Source organism: Crassostrea angulata, chromosome 1, assembly GCF_025612915.1.
Source record: "Crassostrea angulata isolate pt1a10 chromosome 1, ASM2561291v2, whole genome shotgun sequence".
In the NCBI taxonomy this organism is placed as follows: Eukaryota; Metazoa; Mollusca; class Bivalvia; order Ostreida; family Ostreidae; genus Magallana; species Magallana angulata.
The window spans coordinates 47,147,585-47,169,829 of NC_069111.1; the positions used below are offsets into that span (position 1 = coordinate 47,147,585).

Sequence of the window (22,245 nt, forward strand, 5' to 3'; positions counted from 1 at the left end):
ATGATATTCAATTTATTATTACCGTTTTAGACTCATAAAATTGTACAATATTTGAGCTTAAATAACATCATCTTAATCATTTTGTTAAAGATTTAAAATGGTAAGCATATAAAGTATGCCACAATATTTAGATCTAATAAATGATCTCTGAATGGTTTTCTGTGCTATATTTATCGTCATTTCATTTATTTTTTTTAAGCCTTTCTCCGCAGTTTCATTTTTTTTTATCCAGGTAGCCATGTTCAATTTATTCTAATTTAAAAAAAAACAAACAAACAAAAACGAGAGGGGTCCAGAGCATAATTAATACCGTTTTAGGGAGTTTTCATAGATTTGCAACAATTACATGCATATCTATTACTGAATTTTTTTTATAATCAATCAAAAATGGCTGTTCAAAAACACATTTGCTTTATTTGCCTATACAACAAATCTTGATTCACGTTGTTTTACTAAGTTGTTTTATCAAGTATCATTTTTAAAACTCATAAACTCGGAGGCTCCTTCAATTTATAATATCGTGACCTATTCAAGCGAATGCAGAAAGTAAATCGGTGAATCGTTATTAAGATTTGTAAGATATTGAATATTACATACTTACTTACTGCCCGTGACCCCTTTGGCGTATAATGGCAGTAACGAGGGTTCTCTGTGCCAGTATGTCACTGAATAGATCTTGGAGTGTGTCCCAATATTGAATTTTAAATGTTCATATCTTTGTTTAAGTTTATTATTTTATCTACAACATACATTTTGCACAATAGGCAAGTCTTTACATTATTATTTGCTTAAAAAGGCTTCATGAAAGGGCCAAATTGAAATTAAAAAATCTTTTGTGATGAATAGCCCTGTCCAAAAATGTAGTGAAATGTACCTTAATTCAAAATATTTCGAAATTTTCTTTACAAAACTGAAATTTATAATCAGAAATAATATTTTTGATTTTCAAAGAATAAATTTCAAGGCTGATCTTTAAGTATACGTTTAAGTATATTTGCTAAATATATAGAATATACAGGAACTAAATCACATCTGGAAACCTTAGATTGTATGGGGGTTTTCAAAACGTTTTCCATCATAAAAGGTAATACTGTGAACATTTTGTGACATTTATGCATGTCCACATGTAACGATAGCAGATAACCTTGCAGTTGTTAGGACGTTTAAAAATAGATTTATGGAATGAGTATCATGCTAACTTTGATAAGACAAATACTAAAATTCACTTGTCTTAGAATGAGTTTACTAGATTAGTGCCATTCATATTCATGTCCATCTATACCTATAAAACGATGTTTAACTATTTCAAAGTTACATACAATAATTGCGAAAAGGATAGATCAAACAAACACTTTTTCCTTTCGTTTGAAAATTAGCTGATGTATATATCTACACGACATTTCAATTTTTTTTTGTTCTTTACAGATAACATTGATATGGCGGCGTTCCGCCAACTTTTAACAACCTGTATATACCAAGACACTAATATTATCAATTGAGCCATTTTGGTTAAAAATAAACTTTTTATTTTGGTTAAAAATCACATTAGTGACGAAATTCGTCTCACCGAAAATAAGACTATTTTATTCGTTTTATGATATTAAAAAAGTTGACATCACACTTCATATACTGTTAAGCTCAGGCTTTAATGTATAGTGTGGATTTCTCAGGAATCTGATTCGAGTTACATCCGTCCGATGTACAACAGAAGTGACAGCTGTAGTGACCTTCTACAAGGACGTTGCCATAGTTAGTACAGTGTTCAAGGTCAGATGTTTGGTGGAGCCACTTGTTTCGGCACTCTTCCTCCCTAACACACCTGAATTCAATAATTAATCCCTCCTCTAGTTTAGTTTATACAGAAACAAATTCAAATATTATTGAACAATGTCGTGTAGAGATTATATTCTTTTTTGTTGCTTTTACCGTTTGAATATAGTAGGAAACGGCTGTCCATTGTGTATCAAGTCCGTCATACAGAAATCTTCACCTGGACCACACTGTTGAAGATTGCCGGTGTAAATGGATCGTGTGTCGCACGGTATACCGTTGTCATTGTCTCCACAGATGTGGCAACTCCTAATGCCTGTCGTTATGGTCTCATTTTAGTGAGGTTGTGTGGCGAAAAGAGCACTTTACATAACTAACACACTTAATACATTAAAGTTTATTTTAAATTTTTTGTATTGTGAACGCCTGTTGTCTTGCAGGAGACATAGAAAGGTGATATATTATGTATATGAATTCAAATGTCATTGTGTCATAGTTTTAAAGTATGAGCAAAGCTAATAAAAATCCAATTGATTTTTTTATTCAGTTTTAGATAATCATAGATAATCAATATTTATTGTTGTTTCGTACTTTGGTTATGAAATTAAGACTTTATATATGTAACATTAATTCATTACGATTAACTATTAAATGAGTATAAGAAAATATGGAATGTAAAACAATTGAGTGTGAAGGAGGGGGCGGGTGTTCTGCTATGTACACAATGTACCTAATGCCAGCGTTGTTTGTTGTGTTGTGGTAGTCTCATGCTGTGATGTTGTTGGGGGAACTGTTGTTGTGTCTTTGGGTTGTGTTGTTGTGTCTTTAATGATAAAACATTGTAGAATTTATTATCACTTTAAGTTCTATTTTCATTTTACATACTAGTATTCCAAACACATTAATTGATTGATTATGTAAAATGAAGCTGATTACTTGTAATACAACTTTTAGTAACATGTATACTTCACATTATACAATTATAAAACATTAATAGTATAGGCTGGTAATGTGAAATTATTTTTTAATGATTTGTTTAATCACAATCTTTTCATTTAAAACAAGATTTATCTTTAGACAGTTTGCGAGCGTCTTATCTAGAGAAAGATAGATACGGTTATCCTTATATTTTGATTTCAAAAAGGAAATGATTAGTTTTTAATCTCGTTATATTGATTTCATGTTGTCTTTCACATACATCACAAACATGAAAGTATAAATAATTAATAATTGAGTTTTCTTAATTTACCTGGTGCAATTCCATAAACACAGGAATAGGTGCGGTCGAAATAGTTAAAATGACATTTTCCTACTAGTCCCGCAGGAGAAGGGCAATGACTGTCATCTGTACATACTACAAAGTACGCATAAAATAGATATGTGTATGAAAGTTAAGGCATTCTGCTTCCTAGCATTTAAATGATACAATAGTTGAAAGAGTAAATTTGTTCTCACTTATACCTTTATCGATTAAAGATAAAGATGTAATGCTTTATTAAATCTATCTTCATTTGCAAGAGCACACCAAAGAATTCAAATATAGTTGTTACTGCATGCAGGGAAATTTTCGCCCCTTTTGCTGTTGCTTCGCCAGTGTACGAATTAAGGAAATATATCCTGACAACTTCAAGACAAGGTGACGCGGTTTGAAAGTGAGGGAAATGCAGGGCGGAAATAACCAGGATACCGTTACTAGTTCTAACCATCATTGTGAAATAAGAGAGTGTTTGAAGAATTATGAAAATATATATAAAAAATTGTGTTTTTAAAAGCAGACAAGTAGAGTTTAATCCATTAGACTTTATTTTTTAACCCTGAGAGAAATAAATATCTCACCGGTACACTGACAATCCGATGAACGCTGACCAAAGCTGCAGTATTGGTGTTTACCAGCCGGACAAACATGACTACTACACTCGGTGTGATTCAAACATTTTATTAGAAGTTGTGGATCTACTGTGATTGGGTCTACAAAATAAAAGAAAACAGGTTTATTTGAACTTTATGAAAGTGTAAGCATTTCGCGGCCCAAAAAATCTTTAGATAAAGAAAATTAATATAAAACAAATTCAACAAAAAAGAATCCTAGAATAAAGTAGTGTAATCATAAGTTATCAAAGTCTTAACACATTATTTTTTTAGTTTTTCTCACCTATATAACCTAGCTTGGTCTTTAAGGCTATGTAATTTTACATGATTTCAATTTTAAACCAAATTATTTGCATAAAAAAATACATACATGTAGCTTTAAACCACACCTGTCATGTTTGAAAAAGTTAAACAATGCTATTATTATCATACTTTTGTTTTTCTCTTGTTTAATTTTGCCTAATAGGATATTTATACAACTTATTTTATAAAACTTGAATAATGCTTGCATTTTATATGATCAGAAATAATTGAGTTTATAAATTCCGAAACTAGATGCTTTGCCGTTTTGCCTATTTAAAAAGCCACGTTCCATCTGCAAACCTTGTGTTTTTGTCGGTGCTTTAACTGTTGTTGTTGTCGGTGCTTCAGTTGTTTTTGTTGTTGTCGGTGCTTCAGTTGTTGTTGTTGTTGGTGGTGGTGCTTTAGTTGTAGTAGTCATTGTTGTTTCTGTCAATAAAAATTACGATAGACACTGAATTATCTTCTATCGAATAAAAAAAATAGCGAAATGTCGAAATATACAGTACCGATCAGACCAAACCTAACAACAGAGTAAACCCCAACTAAATCCCGGGTTTACTTTTGGGGTTTACTTGGGGTTTACTCTGGGTTTTTACTTTTTGAAGATTTGGGTCCACTCACGGTTTACTTTGGGTTTACTCGGGGTTTACTTTGGGTTTACTTGAAAATTGCTTTTGAGGTCATCTGTACGCACTTAAGTGTGAAGCAGATCCATCTTTTATCTTACCTTGTACCATAACTTCGCCCACTATCTCGAATAAAAACAACATCAACAAAGTTGTTTTTAGCGCGTCCATAATACTCCACAGTAAGAGGTTCCTCCAGATCAATATTGCTAAAAACTCAACACGGATAAATGACTCGACTAACTTCGTTCGTCGAATAAATCCCATTTTTAGCTCGAGACAAAACAATATCGGCAATGGCTTTGTCAGAAAGACTCTATTTTAATATTCCTCTCCATGTGTGCGAACAAATAGAGAAACGCGTGTTAAATGAAATAGGGGTATCCTGTTTAAAGGTTTTATAGAAAGTCAATCACGTGATAGGAAAGCGTTTGAATAGAAAACTTGTGGACAGAGTGAATAGCGGTAGCCAATCGAAATTGACATTAACCATTCACGGTTTCGCGACATGCATTTCTCAAATAATATATTTTTTTGCTTATTGATTGATTCTGTTCAAAATATAATTATAGGTACATGATTTTTCAGCCACTTTTAAAAAACATACATTGATACAGTGCATCAAATAAGACTTTGAAAAACTAATTACCTTCATCAATTTAAATTTAATTTCAGTTTTTTAAACAGAAGCATTGCACAATTCAGGGTTCGGTCATATGAAATTGTGTTAATACGGTTAATTCTTTGAAGCAAATATCGATACTATAAGTCGGAAAATTAATGAATATGAAATAAAAATATAACAATGAGAAGTCGATCTAGTCATTATAACTATTAATTTTTAAAAAAAATGAAGATTAATTAATCTTTGTCGGGGATAGAAAGTCATTTTGGAAATTCACGAAGTACATTGTACATGTATAAAGACCAGCTCATTGGCACCGTACTGTTTAAAGGCAAGTAAACTCCCGATATTACTATAATAATAAAATATAATGAAAAATCGTAAGCTATGGTACAAGTAACTTACCCCATATAATATTGTTGATAATGTGCAAATACCCGATGGGCGTGGTCATAACGACACTCGGGAGCTACGCTCCCTCGTGTCATTATGACCACGCCCATCGGGTATCTGCACATAACCAACAATATCATATGGGGTAACTACTACATCCTACTGCCTGTTATTCATGCCTTTTGTATATTCCGAGTACACAGTTAGCGTCTGCTTTCAGGAGTATACTTCCAAACAGGCTTACTCTCTGTGTCCACTTTGGGTTTACTTTGGCTTTACTCTGGGTTTACTCCGGGTCAACTCTAGTAAACCCGGAGTGAACCCAGAGTAAACCCAGAAAGTAAACCCAAAGTTTAGTTGGGATTTACTTTATGTTAGGTTGGGTCTGATCGGTACTGTACTAGGCACTCCAAAACTTACTGAAAACAACGAAAATTTTACATTTGAGTGACGTAAATTATCCCTATAATTACTGCGATGTTCCGAAAACATGTAATTAGTCCAGAGGGGCTAGAGATCGAGCAAAAATCCGCGAAAAGGTTCCTTTTGAGTTTAATGTATGCTTTTAATACTCCTCAGTAAGTTTACATCAACTTCCGTTACTTTCCATAAGTTGGCGAATACCTAGTACATTTTGACACGATGCGTTTATTCGACATGGTGCGTCACACAGATGCAGTCAGACGAAAAAGAAAAAAATAATCATTTTCCAACTTAGATCTCATCGAAAATCGAGTGAGAAATAGGAGAACTTGGTTGAAACATAGAGTGAACCGGGGAAATCCTGTTAATGTTTCAAACATATCACTAGTTGAATGTTTGTCGGAATGGAAAATATACTTCAAAAGTTGCATATGTATTGGCCTATTAGGCTTAATTACTTTTTATCCAAATATGATATTTATCATAATCAAGAAATGTTCTGCCGATTTGAGAAAATATTTCACTGTGTAGTAAGCCACCTTAACTTTGCATAATGTAACTTGTTTGTACCACGCCTGTCACATGACATACATTTTGGTAAGCGAATTCGATTTGATACTCGCAATTCCGACTTATCTTTTGTTTGAAAATGCATAAACGGGTTTCTTAAAACTAGATAAAAATCTTTGACTGAACAACTACTATTTTGGTATGATAATATTAATACCCCCTCGAAAAAAATCAAGTGTAAGCTGAAAAATAATAATGTGCTTGAAGAAAAGTGAAATATGCAAATCGAAAAAAAAACATGGTTGTAAAGTGTGTAATATGGTGTTATGTACAGACTTGAAATATCTTTTTTTAAAAACGGAAACTATCTGCAACACTATTTATTATACTATTGTAAAAAAAAATCTATTTAGTACGTTGACTCACCATACGCTGCCGTTGCCGTTGTCTGTATAATTGCTACAGTGGAAAACAAGTTTAAGTTTATACGATCGTATCTTTTTATTTTTATTTTATTTGCACCAAATACCTATAAACAATGTTATGTTTGTATTTAGTTACAGAGTGATTTTGAAGTTTGATGAAACACTGAAGTACATGATAAAATAAAATGGAATAAGAATATAATAAAACAAAATAATTTTTCACTGTGTCAAATAGATATATCAGTGCCAAGTTGGGATTTTTCAAACAGAAATTTTACAAATTGTAAGATTTCTTAAAATCCTTTCTGAATAATATTTGCTAAAGAATTAGAGTTTTTCCAGGAAATTAATTTTAAAAGCAACGTTTTGTTTTTTTTTCCTAGGGTATATCAATATTCCTTTGAGATTGAATTTTTCTTAATTATTATTTAAATAATTATTATTATTACCTTCAATAAATTGTTCTTATATTTAGTGAAAAAATATTCTAAAGAACGTTCGAATGCTTATTATTTTCAAAGGTGAATTTCTTACATGTAGTATGAGTAATATTTGAACTAAACTCGCTACAAATTAAACTCTGTTGACATTTACAAAATGTTACTAGGATCCATCTGAAAATATGGATGAAGAATAAAAAGAAATAGAAGAATAAGAAGAACTAGAGCAAAGCTCGTTGCAAAACAACTAGTGTTTCTTCCGTTAAGGTCAAAAATAAAGCTAAAAGTCTCCTGAATAAGAGTTGTTAAACCAATAAACATAAGTAACTAAAACAAAAAGAAAAAATCGAATTATTCTTGGTACGAATCATCAAAAACTTTATCAATTTCAAGAACGTCTTAGCAAAATCCAAATATGTTCAGGTACGACTTAACAATTTTCAAATTATTTTAGGTACGAGTTTATTTCAATCTGAATATAACACTTTTTTCTTAACCAAGAATGAGGAAACAAAATTTCCGAAAAAAATCAATTTTTGAATTCCGATATCTCTGTAATGCATTGTCCTATTTTAAAACGGATTTCAGTAATAAATTAAGTTTAATAAGCTCCTATTTTTGCTTGACGATTAATTACACATTATCGCTCAAAAGAGTGATAATAAAAAGACTTTGTAGCCCTACTGGACCCTAATTTGAGGTGTCAGCCCCATTTCTTGATATTAAATGAAAGGCCTTGCAAATATAAATATATTTTGTTCAACAAGTGTTCGCGAATTGTCAGCCATTCTAGAGATATTCAAACAACTTTGTTTTAATGGCCTACCCTTCAACTCCTTACCAAGGCCACCAACAAAAAAGTTTTAGGTATCATATTGTTAAGAACATTATTCTGAGCAACTTTTGTTCTAAAATGCTTTTCAAAATATTTCTCCTTTCCTAGATATTGATGATCAAAGTGCTCCTTTGTCCCAATAAACCCCCTAATAACATATGACCTATATATGGTAATGAATAGATAATCAGCTGCGCTTCTATAATTAATGACAAATAATTTTTCAGTAAAGAGTTATTATATAAAGACTTTCGAACCCTTTTGGTGTCAGCCTTTTTTCATGATATCAAATAAAAGGTCCTGTTAATATAAACACAATTTGTTCAACAAGTGTTAAAGAATTGTTGACCGTGTTACAGATATCTGAACAAATGTGTTTTAGGGGCCGACCTTTAAACTCCTTATATACTGGGGCCACCAAGTTTTGGACTTCAGGCCCCTTAAACCCCCTATTTACTTAATATATGATTTAAGTATGGTACTATGAAGATAAACAGCAGTACAATGAAAATTTTTGTTTCTATATTTGAAAAATAAAAAAACTTTAGAGCCCTCTTCGCCCTAATTTGAGGGGCCAGCTCCTTTTGGCTGATATCAGATTAAAGCCCGCTTAAATTCAAACAACTTTTGCACTACATGTTTAAACAGAATGTTTTTACATTAAAAGTAATAACAGTAAATATGCAAATATTTTGTTAAAAATTTCAGGTTCAGACGAACTTCGAGGCCTTTCACATTTATCTCATTTGGAAGCATCGAATGACAACTACAAACATTCATTTACAATCACTTAAAATTTCAAGCTTTGATCTTAATTAGTTTTGGAGGAGATGCGTGGATAAAATGACCTTTAAAAATTTATAAATTGGTCAATATTTATAACCGGAAGTGACGTCATTACTTGAAAGTTTAATCTGTAGCGACTATAGAGCTCAATAAGTCCTGAAAGTTTGGTGCAAAATAGTCAAATATTTCTGAGAAATAACGCTCAAAAAAGTCAGAAACAATAGTCTTCCGATGGAAAAGGAGAACCCTCATAAAAAATAAGAAAATCGACCAAAACAATATGTCCCCCCTTTGAAAGAGGAGACATAGATATGATCATTATCACTATCATAAAAATAAAATAACGGTTACAATCATCTAATGTTCATTTTTGCATGAAACTTATTTGAAACGAAAATTTCGAGAAAATATGTCTGATGGCATATATACATGACAAACACTATGCGTCCCAGCAATATGCATGCCGGGGTAAAAATTGTGTATAATCAAAATTTAGCTCCCATTCAACTTCCCTGATCACGTATTCGTCAAAAGGATTAACCATTTTAGCTCATAATTTGTTAACTGTAATAAATAAACAAAAGAAAGATATACCTTTACAGAAGCAGCTACCAAAAACACAGTATGGTGTTTCATTGGTATCACAATGATGGTACTGACAATCTAAATGGATCTCGCACACTATGTCTGTAAAAATTTTATAACAGAAAAATATTTTAATAATTTACTTCGGTAAATAATATATTTTAATCATTTTTCTTTTTAAAATACGCCGACATACTGTTTCAAATTTCCTACATGGCATATATACTAATTATCATAAAAAAGTACGATAGAGTAAAATGACAATAATAGGAATTATTTCGCTAGGAGTTAAATTTATTCCTTGTAAACAAATGTTTAGTCATAAATATTCGAAAACAAGACCAATGGTGCTCATAAGTTTCAAAAATTTGTACAAAATCTTTAACAGTATGTCGCACAGATTGTACCTTTTCGAAAAAGTCATTGTGATGTTGAAGTACGTGAAAGATTAAAATAACTAATGAAATTATCCTTTCGGCTGATAAAACCGCATCATTTAAATAGTACTTAAAATACTCAGAACGAATCATATTTGTATTGTCCTCTAATATCAATCCAAACTCAATTAAGACGTCATGAAACATGCTTTTATTTTAGAAAAAAACAATAAGAAGGCTCGACAAATATGGATTTACTTTTTTTGGAAATTGCATTCCACATTATCTTCTGCATTTGTTCAAGAAAAAATATGTAATTTGTAATAAGGGAAAAGCAAACCTTTACAATGGCAGCTTCCAGATGAACAATAAGGCGTTTCTGTACTTCTACACGAGTGATGTTGACAGTCTGAATCGGAGTTACATTCCAAATCTGTATGGAAAATTCCATTTGAGAAAATAGATCTAAACAGTTGTACAAAAAATTTACAATACAAGAACTTGTTCTCAAACTCTACCTCATTAATTAAGGAATAAGAAAACACTGAGTATTACTTTATCGCTTCAGAATTAAATACACAACCAAAACAAAAAGTCGACGGGGATTTTACATTTCAAACGACACGGAAAATATCCGAATAATAAATGTGCGAATGTCCAAAGATTTTCAAAATGGATGAAAGACGTCAGATTTCCCATTATAAATCTATATAAAAACGTATTTTCGTTTCTGTGAATTTTGCAGGTATAAAGATTGAGCGTGTAAAAGGCGAAATCCTATACGTTTGCCATATATTGATTTCAATTGGGGTTTTTTTAATCATGGGTACATTTACTTTTTTTAATTATTTGTACTTTAGGGTTTTAATACACCATATAATAAACCAGTAATTGTATAAATCTGCAAACCATTTATTTTTAAAAAGTCATTAAATAAGAAGTAAGGAATCATTCTTTGAGTATTATGAGGTGATAATTTTGGGTCGGGGCGTGGTCAAATCCAATGAAGCCCGAAGGGCTTTATGATAGATTTGACCACGCTCCGACCGAAATTACCTGACACTTAATAATATTAAAAAAAAGAATGATTCCTGATTACTTATATTTATATTATTTCCAATCTATACCGTTAGAACGAAATTATTTTAAACCCCCTGATTTTATTATGTAGCACATGCTACATGTATGTATTACTACGCGGCGCAGCCAACACCGTTTTTCGGTTATGCTGTTAGACACGCCCATTTTGTGTAACTCATGTTATATGAAGTTATCGTATTTCAGGGCTCAAAATTGATTTGTAATGTTATCACAGACAAAAACGGTTGAAAATATAAATTTTAAATTAAGCACGTTGGATCCTATAAAAACATACTTGTATTGATACAAACACCTTAGATTTTATATTCAAATCACATTATTATTTTTTCCTTCAAAACGATAAACGTTTATATCATCATTTGATATATCTATCATTTTCAAATATGCTTCGCAGTTGATTGGTGGTTTCGAACAAAAGATTACTGCCTCCAGTATATTGACAGTAATATCAAAATCATGTTTTATGATGCATGTACCTTATCTTTAATGAATATATTACCAAAGAATTACTCTTTCATCGACCATAAAACAACCACACTGAAGTTATCTATCTTAACTGTTTAGTAAGGGTGCACTTGTACTGTTTATAAGAAATCCCGATAAACTTTTATTAGCTCCGTCCCATATTTGAGAGCATTTGAAACACATAAACGTATCTAGGTACATTTTTCTCCTTCAACTGGTCAATGTATTTGATCATAATTTATACTTATGCAAAAGGAGTAAAATGTACTTTACTTGACTCATTTTAACTTGTTAAAAATAGTTAAGTCTACTTGGTCTTCATTATTTCAAACTGGTATTGTTGTCCTAATGTGAAACCATTTAACATTTTGTCGTTATTTTTGGTGCCATGCGTGTTATGTACGCATGTTCGATTTGACTCCTCACGCTATCCTTCATTTATCGGAATACGTAGTTTGCAAGATGTGTTTTAACGAAGACTAAATATAATCGTTGTTCTTTCTCAGCCTTGAGGATTTAGCGATAAATATCGACACGTGATAGGCAAATGAATCGTGTCCTATATATTTAATTTCTTTTTGTGCATGTCGTCGATTGTACTCAGGACCGGTGTGAAGCAGAACAATAACCCCCGTAGACTAATTACCAGGGGTTATTTTTTGACGTAGAATAATGACCCCCGCTCATTATTCTACGTAAGAAGAATGACCTTTTTTCCTGAAAAATAAGTGTCATTTAAAAAAGACCGAGCACAATCTACGTAAAGAAAAGTAACCTCTGTAGAATAATGACCTCCATATAAATCTTATTTTATCAGTATCATTTCTTGTTATTTGTGAAAACGTCTTTACAATATTTTAATTTTTTAATTTTAGTATACAAAAAGGAACAACAATTATAATTCATATTCATAAACTTAAAGTGAGAAAATGGGTAAATTTTAAAAGAAGCAAGTTCTTTTGTTATAACAATATGCTGACATTTTGCACTTGGATATAGTACTCATCGGAACAATTCACGTGTACATGCATCTCATTATGAGTGAAAACACATTAAAAATAATATTTCGAAATGCAAGTCACTTTATAACTTTTCGATAAAAGAGAAGACTCAATATTATTTATAAATAATACTTGCATTGACGATTACAATTTCCCCTACTATTACCTATTGGGTATACAAGTGCAGCACCCAGAATTAATGATTAACCCAAAATTATGAAAAGTTATTTTTTTAGTAGTAATAATTACTTGAATAATCAATCTATCAAATCTTAAGCTCTAAAATACCTTGTTCGCAGTCAAAACATTTTTTTTCCGTTTCTCTAAAAAATACGTAAAAAAATCATATAAAATTATTTATAGAGCATTAATGAAAATTAACAATATTCACTCAGACATATGTTTTGTTCTTGACAGTCCCAGCCAGATTACCAATATTACATACAGTTTTAGCATACCCTTTACAACACACACCATAGCATGTCATTGCTTTTAAATCTCATACCATAGCATTAGAATCTCACACATAGCATACAATCTCATAGATTTTCATTTGTCATATCATAGCATAGCATAGCATAGCATAAATTATGATTTAAACTCGATTTGAAATGCTTTCATTTTAAAGAATAAATGTTCACATTGCATATCAGTGGTAAACATTGCCTTATTATCTTTTCACTTTAAAATGTCTGAAAGACTTCTGTATATCGAGACGTTTTTGTTCAATTGCCATAGTATACAATAGTATAGCATACCACATCTTTTAGCTCTTTATTTCAGTTTCTTATAGCATGCAAATTGCGTAGCAATGCATTAAAACCTCATATCATTGCAATCACACACCATAGAATAGAATAATAAAAGATATGCTCGACATGACCATACATGAAACCCGATATTGGTCTTTGTTTAGTGAAATCATATTTCATAACAAATTCTTTGTCTATCCATTAAATAAAATATTTGTGTGTCAAGGAACCTTGAATTTAAATATTAAGAGGTTTCAATGGTTGTGTCCATTTTAGACTATTTAAATCTTCTTTAAAAAGAAATCTTCATAAAGATATAGTAAACTGATAAATTTTAAAGCTAAAATTGAAGTGAACTACATGTAAATGCTTTTTATACCTCATCAACACTTTTAGAAATAATCTTTTTGTTAATTAGCTATTTAATATATTTTACTACAGTCAGGTATTCTTCGCACAATTACTCTAAACAAAATATAGTTTTTATCCCTGATCAGCAAATACACAATACAACAAGTTCATTAGAGTTCAAGAAGAATCAATTGCACTGATATTTAGTTTTAAACAAAAGAAATGTATCAATCATGGAAAATTCCAAGCTATTGACTTTAATTATGATTGATCTATTTCTTTCATTTTTGTTTTTAAAAATTATCAAATGTTTCGTATTTTTGTTAAGCGAATATTATAATTTGGCATTAAAAAGGGCTAGTGATTCATGTGACTGATGTATAAACCTTTGCAGTATTATACATGTATATAATAAAAAAATGTTTTTTGTTGTTATTGACATAAATTATACATGATATATGTTTAAAATGTTATCGTTTCAGAGTTGTTAAAAATGCACCATGACAGATCTTATTACATGTCTTAGTATTGAAACACACCACACCTCTACAATGGCATCCTCCATTATCACAATGATGAGTTTGGCCGTTATAACAGTGATGATAATAACAATCTGAATCGGAATAACATCCTGAATCTGTTCAAAAGAAGGTTACCTTTTAAAAAAAAATGTGTTTTTTTTCTTTTATGCGTGTGCTTTTTTATCATTGTGGTTGACAAAAATTAGACATTGTATGTGTTAAAATGTTATCGTTTCAGAGTTTTGCAAAATTGTAACGTGACGAGTTCTCTTTATTACATGTTTGAGTATTGAAACACACCTTTACAATGACATCCTCCATTATCACAATATGACGTTTGGCCGTTGTTACATTGATGATAATGACAATCAGAATCGAAATGGCATCCTGAATCAAAAGAAGTTGAGATAGCGTTTAATGTTGATACATAACAAAGTCTATTTGTAGTAATTTTGCGATTAACCATTCCATACTGAAAATTTAATTGATTATCATTAATTTTTCTTCAACAAAAATATACATATTATTCGTTAAAAACAATATCAGTTCAGAGTAGTTAAAAGAGTTTTACCATGACAAGATCCCTTTATTACATGTCTAAGTATTGAAACACACCTTTACAATGACATCCTCCATTATAACAATGCGCTTGGCCATTATCACAATGATGATGTTGACAATCTGAATCGGAATGGCATCCTGAATCTGTTCGAAAGAAGGTAACCTTATAATAATTTACTATGTTTTTTGTTTTTGAAAGTGTGACGATTCTGCCCAAAGTTACTATTTGCATGTTCAACATTTTTATTTAATGTACCTGTTTACTTGTTTAGTTTAAAATGTTTAATAGACAACTTAAAAGAGCCACAAAAACAATAGCTTGTCTTCAGTTTAAATTATTGTTTTTAGTCATTAAGATCTCTTAGTTTAAAAGTTTGATTAGATAGATTAACTAATTGACCGCTGAAAAGACAAAAATTAAAGCGTGCGCTTCTGTTTAACAATCAAAGAAACTCTGTAAGTTTCAATCTTTGTTCCGAAATTCAAAATGTGTTAAGGGTTTTATTTTGGAGTCTTAATTTATGCATTTTACTTACAAGATTGATAAACATCTTGCTTAACATCTTGTCCAATTTAAGTCATTTAAAACATTTAAACTCGTCAATATTATCAATCTCACATTTCAAATACTCTTTGACAAATTTCGCTTAATCCATGTTTACTTACAATGTTTCGTTGTTATTCAGTTTTAAATGTTTTCTTACTTTACTCTGCAGAGATTTGAGCAAATTTCGACGCTGCCATTTTGTTCTGGTCCAGACACAACAATGTGAAGTCAATATCTAAAGGGCAACAACTCTTAAAGAATTTCAAAGGGCAACTTCTCCAAATATTTTAGAACTTACGGCACGCGGTTTCTGTATTAAATATGAGATGTCGAAATGAGTAAGCTAGCGTCGGCCAATGACTGACATATTGCCTATTATTAATTCTCACTGAACTAAATAAAGATATATAAGGCAGTCACGTGCTATGGTTAAACAAATGAAAGAATGACATTTCAGTCCAAAGGAAAACAAAAAACTATATTATGTCATTTAATTTGTTTGTTGAACTCATTTGATTGTTTATTTGTGCACTGCAAACATGTTTTTTGTAAAAAAAAAAAAAAAAAAATAAAAAAATAAAAAAATAAAAAAAAAGAAGGTAAAGATAGGGGTTTATAGCCTTGCTCGCAAAGTAAAATGCCTCGCACGACTTCTACATATTACTACCTGGCGAGAACGGTGCAATCCTTACCATCCTCAACTCCCGGGGAGCATACAAGCAGAGCTGCCAAATAAAGCCGCTAATGCTTTTCATTCATATATCACGAGTGAAGGATAACCATATTTACCCCTAGGCGGAGAGAGTGCACTAGTAGGGTAAGTAACTTGTCCAAGGTAGCAATGATACTGCGATAGCGACAGCCTAGACTCGATCCTGGGCCTACCGTGTCCAAATCGTAACCGACGCTATCGAATGAACCAACACTTCATCAACAACAATGTGTAGTACTATGCTTTACCTGAGGACCGTATTACACAGTTCTTTTTGTTAACTTATTATTTGTAGCTGCATGTTTAGTTGTTTCTGAAGACAATTTGTTTAGAGGCGACAATATGACAGTTGTATTGAAAGAATATATATATATACACACATATATATATATATATATATATATATATATATATATATATATATATATATATATATATATATATATATATATATATATATATATATATATATATATATATATATATAAGAAATGTTTTGTGTTATTGGTGTTAGTATTGTGCCCTTCTAGTGGGAAAATGTTTGGTACCGTTTTAAGAAGTTTTTTTGGCACTTTATATATACTAGCTTGTGTCCTTATGATTACAGTCTGACCCTCCTTTATATCAATAGTCAATCAATTTAGGAGTCTCGGGGAGAATGTTTCAAACACCAAATTTCCTTTATTTTTCCAATGAAAGGTCAACGCACGAGTAAACTATGCATCAAATATAAAGTAAATTGACCGAATAGTTTATCTGTTTACCGCGCTTAAACTTTGGTCGTATGTCCGTATCATCTATTTCATTTTATATAGAATGATGTACATGTATATAGAATGATTGAATAGGTTGATGAGTTTTTTAATTTTAAGCTTTTCTAAGTTTGTACACACTTTATTTGTAGTGTTCCATGCTGGTCAAATATAAATTAAAACCATTTATCTGGTGTGCAACCTCATGCGATTACTACGATTACAGTGAAAATAATTTTAGTGAGATTTGAAAGGTAATTCTAGTAGTTGCAGCAATGATTGGTCAATACACAAACATTGTTTATTAAAGTTAAGGTCGTAAAACGTGTTTGAAAACGTTGTAAAAATATTGTATAATTCATTATCTTTCATTTTTTCATGACAGAGGTAAGTGTGGACACAAAATTTTACCTAATAAAACGTGTAATGTTCAAACAAAGAACTGTTTTTAAAAAATCAATTGTTCTAGAGGGACAACAATTACTGACATCATTTGACCAAATTACTTGTATTTATTTCTCCGTCATGTCCTCCGTAACCTCCTCCGTTATGATGATAACTTCGTTCTCCTTCCAACATAGAAATACACATTCCTATATTGATAAAAGAAAACTTTTTGGTTAGGATGTTACGTAAATGATATAGGAATTTCACTATTTACTGATTGTTATACACAACATTTAGCAAGCAACAGACTCTCTGATAAATCGGTCACTTGAGAATACTTCAACGTTATAGATGATCAATAGAAGAAGTATTTACTAAAATGTTTTAAAAAATTATCAATTGCTATTTTTTTGACTAGTCAAATTGCCGAACTAAAAAGTTGTACGATATTATTGGCAGGTATAAACCGTATTAGCTGACGAATATATCGCAAATCTTAAACTCCAAACCCTCGAGCTATACATATCATTGAAAAGACACTTCTGTTTATTATATCAATGTCTTAAGTTTGTCTGCAAGATGTCAATGATTAAAAAATATTTTTAGTGACATAAATGTTATCTATTATTCAAAAGTATGATTAGTTCTCTGAAAAATGCTTCAAAAGACATTTTGTCAGGATTGGCTTATTGTTTAAGAAAAACGTTTATAAATCTACGACTTTGTACGACATAGAACACACAACAGAGAAAAACCGATTGCAATATGTCAACCTAGTGACTGGGATGAGCTATTTTGACTTTTATTTCAAGTTTTCTTATGTTTCACAAACTTTGCCATAGTCTGTTCCAAAATATTCTCAATTTACATTTTGATTAATTACTCGATATGAATTAATAACTCTTTGTTCAAATGATGTCAATTGAAAGTATGTATAATTTCCAAGATTTATCCGTTGAAACGTCCGTTTAGCTTATCACGTTTCAATACACGGCTAAAAATGTTATGTCTGCGTGGATTTAGTAATGCAGCAGACAGGATGATGACGTTTGAAACTTTGTGCGCGGTATTTCGAGTGACTTCCAAATGCAGAAAAGATGTAAACATACCCCACCACTCCGCAAGAAATCGGTTTTCATCCTGTGAATTTTTCTGAGTGAAAAATGATAATGGGTCAATAAAAATATCTTAGAAATTTTCCCTTTCATCTATTTCCATCGCACTTCTTACACAGCCAGGAACGTGTATTTTTATTTTAAAAATCGGCCAAATGTACTGCATTAAAGTATTTGGACATACTTTAAAAATAAACCGTCACGGACTAACAGTTTAATCTACTTGTGAGGTATCAATTTCAAAATAATCGCAACCTTATAAATTATTATATAGATGTTGAATTAACAGTGCTTCAAGTATTTTATGCAAACAAGAATGTTTTGATATATATGTAATTCTTATCAAAAGGATAAACTCTTATTTCTAATATTTGACTTTGTATTTTATACAACATTTATGTTTAAAAAAAAAGTGTTCTGTGTGTGTTATAAGAACCCTAGGCATTTTTTATTATAGCATGATGATAGTATGTCCCAATTTAACGTCTTCTTTACTTTATTTCGAATGTTATCTAAAATACACATATCTGTCAAAGAATTTTAATTGAAATCGATTGAAGAAGAACAATCTTAGATTTCTCTAATGTCAGACATCTCTTTTCACCCACGGCCAAAGAAAATGACAATCAAGAACGAAAACAAGTTCCTTATAGCGATTTACAATGGGAGGTTGTTTCCCCTAATTAAACAATGTTATGAACCGCTAATTTTTTATGTCAATCCAAACTTTCTACATGTCTAGACTTTTTATGATTTCATAGCATTTAACCTGATAGGATGACGTTTCCAAAGAGAATTATTTTGGAATTATTACATTGTTTAAAAAACACCCTTTTTCACTTCAACGTATCGAAGAAAAAGGAAATACTTTAGAAATAACGCTGTATACATATCTTGGGACAGAGAACAGAACACACGTATGAATCATTTGAGGAATAACGTGTTATTTTGAACAAAATTTTGACAGCACTATATCGCTTCCAATGAAATATTAATAAGACCTTTGGTAAGATAAACTTTGAAAGAGTTTGATTGCAAATCCACGACCTGGTCTGTGATTAGCAAACCCATATATTATAAAGAATTGCACTGTTAAACAAATAAGTTATAATTATTTCTACATGGCACACATGATGCTTGCAATCTTTACAATAACCGATAAACCACTTTGGTACTATAACTGTTACACCCCTGCGACTGTGTTCGGAACGTTTTCTTTACCGTTGCTAAGTATGTAATAAATCTAGAGGTGCTCGAATGAAAGTTCACGAGACTTTACCGCGATTTATTCAGTTCCTGTGAAATTTCGAGCGGAAGTATAAGTGTTCGGATAATATTCTCAAAATACGTAAGTAATAGTCGATTTTCTTATCATATCCTATTTGTATTTATGCTAAAACATCAACATCTTTTAAGATGTATGTCTTATTTCACCATATAGCGGTTTTTTAAATTAAACGATGATATTCAGAACAGAGTTATCGTTCGTTTAAACCACGTGAATGGTTGATAATATAAACATTGGGTTGCTTAATAAAATCATAGCCATGTTTGATGCTTGTGGTGTGCAATACCATGGTTTTTTTTAATAATGGGTGAATGTTTTGCATAAAATATTAGTATATCGAGCCATTTTCAAGGAACATTCTGCATAAAATAGCACAGTCTGTTTCACTATTGATGTTATTACTAGGTCAGGCGCAGATCGAACATTAATTCTTAGGGGGGGGGGGGATCTTTACTACGCATGTTAATTGTCGCAACAGTAGACAAAAAACACCACTTTTTTGGTATTGTTACATTTATTTCTAGAACACATTTTATCCACCAATTAATGAAGATAAAAGTTTAAAAATCAATAAACCTCTAGAATTTTTTTCTGACTACAAGTACCTAGATTATCTAAAATAAACTATAAACACGAGGCACGATTTTTACTGCGAAACTGAAAGGGTAAAATAAAACCACGTGATCTAAAATTTAAATGACAATAACATTCGCAGGGGTGTGTTATTAGAACAATTACCTGCATTTTGTCGTCCAATTAAACAATTTTAACAATTTACTTTTCAAAAAAGGATACAATAAGTTGTATTTACCTGCAAAGAGAACCCGGAACAACACAGAATGCCCCATTGTCTTTAATTAACAATACCTATTCAGCTCAGACAAGGTATGATTGAATGCATGGTTATAAAGGATCCACTGATAAGATATGGTATGTCTGTATATATTGTCTTATCGTGGCCTAAAATCTGGTCAAACAATAGTACTGTTTATATTAGGTTTTAATACAAAATCATTGTTCCTTGAAGTTCACTTCAGATAGGTTTGTCCTGATACATGTAATTAGCCTGCAAGTTTAGGTTCGGCTACGAACGGTAATTTGTATCAATGAACAGACTGATGCAAATTTACAGATCACTTCCTATATTATTATACTATTTGTATGGCTTTATACCATGGAAAATTTGGTTCCAAATTAAATAATCCTTCCTATTCATATTGCTATTTCGTTGATTTATAAATATGAACAATGAAACAATTTTAAAATACTAATTAGAAACATTTATTATTTTAATAATTAGGTATGATGTTGCAGAAATAGCAAAAAAAAGTTACAACATGTCAAACATAATAAAGGGTAATTGTTACGATTTCAATTTAAAAACATTTGTCACTCTTAAAAAAGCAAGTGAAAATTACTTTAAAACTAAAGAATAATACGATTTAATCTGATTCAGGATGTGTAGCAGTTTTCGGCACTCATGGGGCATACTATCGTTGGTCTGGCCATTGTAAGGGGTCCGATAATTTTTAATACATCATATTTTTGGAGCTGGTTCCTCTTACTATGGATTTTTCAATTTTAGGTAAGTGATTTGTCTGGTAAACGGGTAATAATTCATACTGATACTTGTAATGAAGTTTCAAATCTTATTCTTTATACCTACAAATTCAAAAGAGTCATGTATTTGCTTAGGCAATCAATTTCATAAGTTTTGTTGCTCAATATGAAGTGTAAAGCTAACAACATAGCAGGGGTATATAATGTTAAATGAGATTCTTAATCACAAAAAAGTTCAGTCTTGCATTCCGTCATATTTCAAGATAAAATCAACCCCTTGTATTTCCTACAATTATACTTCAACCATTGCTTCCAAACTCTTCAATTACAAACAAACGTTACAAAGCCTTAATATCTAACATCTGAAAGATAATCCTCCAAAGTGTTCATGTTCTTTTTCACCCAACAACTATAGTCCTGCCGAACTCGTCATTACAAATGATATTAATATAGTAAACAACGAAGACATAAGATCACTGATTATGAAATAAACTAAAAAAAAAGATCCTTCGCATTGCGTCATAAATTTTTACATATCACGAATTCTGTTGAAGATACCGCCAAGCAATGGGCCAAATTTGAAAAATAAGACCTTGACACCTTGTCAGAATGGTTTAAAAGCATCATATGCATATTAAAACCTCGTATTAAATAATTAAGAGACCACATGTGAGAAAAGAACTAGATAGATGGCACGATCAGTATTTACTGGCCCCTGCCTACAAGGCATGTAACAACATTGACTTTGTTGTAAGGCAAATCATATTCATTGCATTTTTCTAAAAAAAAAATAAATTCAAAGTTTTTTTAAAAATTTCTACAGTTCGTAAACACCCAAAGCTACCTTTCATAGCAGGAAATACTACAAAATCATAAATCAGTTATGGATATCTTTAATATCCCCAATAAACAAAATTACTTTGATTTACCACATTTGTATTGGACTCCAAAGCCTAAAAAAATCCTTACAAAAAAAAGATATAAAGCAGGTTGCAGTATATGCAGATGTACCAAGCCTCTTCCTTTACTCCTAACTAAACTTCTTAAGTAGTGAAGGAGATACCTCAAGAGTTCTGTACAACAATATACTCCAGAAGCGGTGTGAATCAGATGTGGATACCTAAAACTCTAAATAATTTTAGAACTTTCATATCACAAATTCTTA

General features: G+C 31.1%; 1 protein-coding gene across 2 annotated transcripts; it reads right to left on the reverse strand.

Annotated features, from left to right (window-relative positions):
- Nucleotides 1–1,566: 1,566 nt before the first annotated feature.
- On the reverse strand, nucleotides 1,567–20,421 carry LOC128155395 (integumentary mucin C.1-like). Of its 2 annotated transcripts, XM_052817089.1 has the most exons (14): nucleotides 20,332–20,421; nucleotides 17,237–17,323; nucleotides 14,774–14,863; nucleotides 14,459–14,545; nucleotides 14,182–14,274; nucleotides 10,308–10,400; nucleotides 9,600–9,692; nucleotides 6,946–6,978; nucleotides 4,243–4,368; nucleotides 3,607–3,738; nucleotides 3,020–3,124; nucleotides 2,501–2,593; nucleotides 1,927–2,086; nucleotides 1,567–1,819 (listed from the first exon to the last, which is right to left on the reverse strand). In XM_052817089.1, the coding sequence occupies exons 1-14, from the start codon at nucleotides 20,366–20,368 to the stop codon at nucleotides 1,639–1,641; spliced, it is 1,410 nt and encodes a 469-aa protein (XP_052673049.1). In that variant the 5' UTR covers nucleotides 20,369–20,421; the 3' UTR covers nucleotides 1,567–1,638. The 2 variants fall into 2 exon arrangements, with proteins under 2 accessions (XP_052673049.1, XP_052673055.1); XM_052817095.1 differs by lacking the exon at nucleotides 14,182–14,274.
- Between the last annotated feature and the right edge of the window lie 1,824 nt (nucleotides 20,422–22,245).

Excerpts from the sequence above, each read along its gene's own strand:
- LOC128155395 (XM_052817089.1), bottom strand. The coding sequence starts at position 20,368 with ATGGGGCATTCTGTGTTGTTCCGGGTTCTCTTTGCAG. Across the intron at positions 9,693-10,307 it reads TGGAAGCTGCCATTGTAAAG|ACATAGTGTGCGAGATCCAT; the intron begins GTTTGCTTTTCC and ends AAATTTTTACAG. Across the intron at positions 3,739-4,242 it reads AGCACCGACAAAAACACAAG|ACCCAATCACAGTAGATCCA; the intron begins GTTTGCAGATGG and ends TTTATTTTGTAG.